Source organism: Eutrema salsugineum, unplaced genomic scaffold (genome assembly GCF_000478725.1).
Source record: "Eutrema salsugineum unplaced genomic scaffold, Eutsalg1_0 scaffold_2, whole genome shotgun sequence".
NCBI classification, from domain to species: Eukaryota; Viridiplantae; Streptophyta; class Magnoliopsida; order Brassicales; family Brassicaceae; genus Eutrema; species Eutrema salsugineum.
In genome coordinates, this window is record NW_006256829.1 from 1,747,671 (window position 1) to 1,752,994 (window position 5,324).

The 5,324-nt window shown below is 36.6% G+C and overlaps 1 protein-coding gene across 3 annotated transcripts; it reads right to left on the bottom strand.

Moving 5' to 3' along the window:
• Window positions 1–3,379, bottom strand: LOC18017411 (protein GUCD1). 3 transcript variants are annotated; one of them, XM_024156830.1, is made up of 10 exons: window positions 3,245–3,379; window positions 2,562–2,775; window positions 2,290–2,414; window positions 2,025–2,136; window positions 1,786–1,860; window positions 1,429–1,517; window positions 1,204–1,265; window positions 797–869; window positions 333–408; window positions 1–251 (listed from the first exon to the last, which is right to left on the bottom strand). In XM_024156830.1, exons 2-10 carry the CDS (start codon window positions 2,733–2,735, stop codon window positions 213–215), a joined length of 825 nt encoding a protein of 274 aa, XP_024012598.1. In that variant the 5' UTR covers window positions 2,736–2,775; window positions 3,245–3,379; the 3' UTR covers window positions 1–212. The 3 variants fall into 3 exon arrangements, with proteins under 3 accessions (XP_024012598.1, XP_006399054.2, XP_024012597.1); XM_006398991.2 differs by having other exon boundaries at window positions 2,562–2,788; XM_024156829.1 differs by having other exon boundaries at window positions 2,562–2,788; window positions 2,894–3,376.
• Window positions 3,380–5,324: the final 1,945 nt, after the last annotated feature.

Consider the following 5,324-nt stretch of genomic DNA (forward strand, 5'->3'; position numbering starts at 1 on the left):
CAGAAGCTTCTAATCAATGTCAACCCTATACTGAGTTCACTGTTGATCCATGTACATATATATGTATTTCTTTTTCTTTTTTTTCTCCGCAACGTCCATATACTTTTCAGCTCATCTTTTCTTCTGGAGAACACTCAGGTTTCACTATGATCCAGAATGATTTGATGATGATGATGATGATGATGATGATGATGATGATGATGAGAACTTTTCTAATATTCTTTCTGGTTCTTGATATTCTCCAAGTTTATCTGCATAAATCCATTAAAACAATGCATGAACACATGGCCATTACACAAGTCAAAACCAACAATTCATGTTTCTTAGATTACCAAGAGAAGATCTTCGTCTGTGCCAAACGATTTCCGCGCATTCTCCAGGCATTTTGACGAGATCCTCTCGTGTATCCTGCCCAAAAAAAAATTCTGCAAATTCTTATTTGTATCTAGTAATGGCACTGACATGTACCAAGCAAGATGACGCATAAGTTTCTTTCTTGCTACTGCGATTTATATGAGACTCACGAATGTCTCTTCGTACTAATCTAAAATGGTAATAAAACTAGCATCAACAAAGACTATCTGCAATGTCTAATGGAATATATAGAGTTTAAACCACTACACTAACTCCATGGACCATAATTTTCCTTTGTTTAGAAATCAACTCATTCCTAAAACAATTTCAACCTTCTATGCTAATATATGAACGTGGCAGCCAGGTACAACATCTCAGGGAAATTTTCTGGAGGCACTGTTCTCTATAATTATTGAAGCAATGAGATATAACAAGAAATTACTTGGAACTGGCAGGATCTCTGATCTCAAACTCATCCCTGGCAGCATCGTAGCCGCATATCACGATATAGTGACCTATTGGAAACATGAAGTAAGCAAATAGATGAAAAAAAAAATAGCAAATGTAGGCTTTACTGACAAACAGGGAAAACCAATGAGTGCTGCCAAGCCGGATTTAAGAAGAAGATCAATAAGTGATACTTGATAACGTTTTTTTGCTTTTTGAGAGTCTAGTTTTAAACTCGAGTTAATTATAAGAAAGAGCACTTTGTCTGGCACTGGTTTCATAAATTTCAGGAGTTCAAATGATTATAAGAGATTATCGACAAAAGGAAATCTAAGATGAGGAAGCTGGGTTCCTGTTTTGAAAGACAAGAAACGGGGTCTAAGGCAGGGGGCCATTTCTCACCAGTGTAGCTGGAATAGGTGTTGTGAAGACCAGCGACAATCACGTCTTCCAACCAAGACTTGCTGCAATAAAAGTAAAAACGAGCATTAACACTAGACAACTTCTTTATCATACTTCTAGCACAACCATTTGACATAAGAAAGACAAATTCCGAACACATCCGAAGTTTGTTGATAAGGGCTCTCACTAGAGGGCATACATGAGAAAAAAAAAAAGACAACCAACCTGAGCTTGTCTTGGTCAACTAATGCAATGGCAATATAGTTCCCCGACAACAGCAAACAAGAAATTTCATGGATACTAACTGACCTGCACTGCAAAAACGAAGATTTTTTATTGAATTTGATTTCCAAATAATAAAAAGATACACAAGGGAAGGTTTGATGACACGTGACTTTCCACAGAAAAGCTAAAACAATGTACTGATTTAGTGATAAGTGTATATACTTAAACTTAAGTCGTAGTACTATCTTTGGGTAGAAAAATTGGCCACATATTTCAAGCAACATTAGTGGAACAAAATTTAGCCAGAAATGTTCTTCAACACAGGAGCAAGTATAACCATTTGGCCAACGGGTTTACCTGTATAATAATGCCAGATTCATGTGCTTTTCTGAAGAGCAAATCCACACGCACCAGATCTTCAGGGAGCTGCTCCTGCATCATGATTTCCAAAAGGAACATTTACTACTTAGAAGAACCAAGTTCATATAAGAATCAACATTTCATTTAACATACTTGATGACGCACAGCGCATCAAATGGTGCATGAGAAACTATCAAACAAAAATTTAGAGTCTTTGGCATCTGTAATATAGATACCTTGTAAAATTCCTCTATGGAGTAATTTGGATTTGCTCCGAATGTTATAGTGAAATAGGAAAATTCCACGCAGAACTTTTGCAATAAATATGCGAGATCTACAGTCCAAATGCTGCAGAAATGTCAAAAAGTTGATGATAAGTATCTTAGTGAGATATCATTCCCTACCGAATGTTTTTCATCTCTAAGAAGCAGACAAGGCTTAGAATATATAGAGGTGGGGTTACACTGGTGATGACAGTTTCTAAAGGTATAATAAGCAGACCTATTTGTGGAGCATATCTCAGCCAAATCTTCAATAGTGCAGCTTGTGATGCCACTTGCTCTTAGAACCATGAGAACACAAGCGAGACCGCAATCCCATGAAGCTAACTGATGTACATGAGGGACCTAACGGAAATGAAAAGGACCAGCCATGCGGCAAAGAGGAAGATAAGTTGCAGTAAACCTCTCCTATAGCTCCAGTTTCTATGCTCACTAGATCGAGAGACAAAGAAAAGAAAAAGTAAAATATGGAAAGGGAAAAGTCTGTCTCACTTCCGTCTGGGAAGAGGATGGCAAGCCGGCATCTTTGTAGTTTCCATTAGTCACCACCAACGGGTCGAATTGGCGATATTTTGCAGAAATCGAATCTCCATGTTCTTCTGATCTCACCTGATTCCTCTCTTCAACTTTCAAAAGTTTGTTAAGCAGAAAACAAAGAGGCCACATCAATTTACCAAGTGCGTCTTGTTTGAACGCCAAAAATGGCCTGCAAAATACACCTGAAATTATGTACGACACAATTGGAGAATCGTCAAATACAAGGAAGAATAAACTCACACGACAAGCTAAAAACCTGCAGAGACACTCAAATACGTTCGTTTTACCAGTCAAAGTGAAATTGGAAAGCGGAAGCTACGTCATACCAAACCCCTATGAAACCTTTACTTTTCTTCAACAAAAGAAACTCTACTAAGAACGGTTCAACAAAATTGCCCACAAATAATCGGAATCCAGTTTCGTTCGTAAAATATGTTTAATCTCCACTGGCACCAGAACGTGTCACAGTCGCGAAACAATGATGCGGAAATTTAGACGAGATTCGTATCTAAGGAATCGACAACCAAACCGATCTAAATCGTAAATTCTGCGATCGGGTTCCTCGGAAACTGAAATCTATATCTTCAGGATTTTGCCGATCGATTGCAGGGAGGGAGAGAGCGAGAAGGAGAAATCACCTTTGCTTAAGACGCAAGAGAGCGAGGATTGGAGAAGAGAATAGAGGAGAATATGGAGGATTTTGTTTTCCTGGAAAATCAATTTTGGTTTTGGATAAAGGAGACGAGCTGTAGCTGCTCGTTTCTCGTGTTTTTTTCCTTGGGAAAGCGACGAATCCTACGATGGCTCTAATTAAAGGCTTTTTTTTTTTTTTGACGACAAAAAAAAATAAAGGCTTTTTTTTGTTGTTGTCTTTGTCTTATTCATCATCCTCCAACTCATCTAATGTGCCTAAACCGGTGACAACAAACCGTAAATTATGCAATAACTGGAACTAAACCATATTCTAATCAGAAACATCCGACGACAATATATTATTTATATATGATGTGTCAATTTCAAAAGCATTTGACAAAAAAAAAACATAATTTCAAAAACTTATAAGACCCACCCTTTTATTCCATATTCTCACTTATTTAGTTATTTTCTCTATTTATTTATCCTCTCTATACTCAAACTCATGCTAAAAAACTCTTTTTTGTTTTCTTCACTTAATCTTCTTCAAGATTTCAAATATTTTTTTGGTTAGCATTTGAGTTGTTTTTGATGCAATTTTTCTCCTTCCTTTTTCACTCAATCTTCTTCAGTAATTCAAATGTTTGTTTTTTCAGCATTTGAGCTATTCATGTTATGTCTTTTGATGCATTTTTTTTCTTTTCTTTTTGTTTCACTTAATCTTCAGAATTTCATATGTTTTTTTGCTTTAGTAACCAAAGTGGATTAAATTAAAAAAAAAAATTGTTTTGGTTATTATGTAATCTCTATCTCTTTTCAACTTGCTTTTTACTTATTTTTTATCCGTTTTTACTCATTTTTAACTCGTTTTTCACTTTTATGGTAATCTCAATTTTTTTTTCACTTAATATTTTTCAGGATTTTATATGTTTTCTGAGCTTAATGACGTAAAATGATGCATTAATGGAAGAAAGCATAACAATGGTGGATGAAGATGAAAAATATAACGCCGGCGAAATGGAGGTTCACGACAACTCTAACGAGGAATTTCCTGAAGAATTTATAGATGTAATGGTGGAAAGTGCGCTTGAGGAGGCACCCATTACAGTTTCAGTGATTTGATTCCCTTCCTACAACCAAGCAGTGGGAGATGTAAGAATTGGATGAGTACGAGGCAGATGTCAATGACGAACATCATTGGCCAGTTCACACAATGTTTTTGCTATGTAAATACTAACTCTGCTTAATTTATTATATATATAATTTATAAGCTTATAAGACACCATTTTTATTTCATATTCCCACTTATTTAGTTATCTTTCTATTTCTTTATCCTTTCTATGTAAAAAGAAATTATTTTTGCAATTTGAACTGGTGCAATAATAGAGCAACACCTAAACCACTAAACCATATAAACGTTTTGTAAAATAATGGATATTGATGAAGTTTTGTCTATTCAAGACCTCATCAAGAAGACTCGAAAACATAAAGACATCAACGAATAGTGGAAATACTCATCTTAGTTTAACAAGAGATGCAATAGTAGAAGAAAGAATAGCCGCGATAAATGGGGATAAAAAAATGAATATCACGCTGGCGGAATGGATGTTCACCATAATTATGGTGATGAATTCTCAGAGGAGTTCATGGATATACAGGTTGAACATGCACTTAAAGAGAGACCTGTAATAGCTTCACTAATTTGGTTTCGTATGCATCACATTCAGCCTGTGTTGGTGTGAATATCTCTTAAAAACAAATGGCTTCCTTATCCACCTCCGTTGTAGCTTCGGCTTCCTCGCGTCTATGGCAGCCTGCTTCGAACGGGGAAGATCAGTGGTCCTTCCCGACCTCTCTTCTAGAGGAACGGGTTCGAATCGGAGTCCATTCTCTCTCAGCTCTTCCACCTCCGCCTCGCTTTCTTCTCAGCTGCTCCATTGCTCCTTTTCTCTCTTCCTCTCTCTCCCTATCCTCTACGTTTTCTGGTTAGGTCTCCTCAATTTTGGTTTGGTTTTCGGTTTCCCGTCGTCACTGGGTTTGTGGATTATATCACTCTTGGTTTTTGCTTCAATTTATAGAGATTGG

Coding starts and splice junctions, on each gene's coding strand:
- LOC18017411 (XM_024156830.1), bottom strand. CDS start 2,735: ATGTGGCCTCTTTGTTTTCTGCTTAACAAACTTTTGAAAGTTGAAGAG. Junction 2,137..2,289: donor GAGATATGCTCCACAAATAG/GTCTGCTTATTA, acceptor ACATTTCTGCAG/CATTTGGACTGTAGATCTCG. Junction 252..332: donor CAGACGAAGATCTTCTCTTG/GTAATCTAAGAA, acceptor GGATTTATGCAG/ATAAACTTGGAGAATATCAA.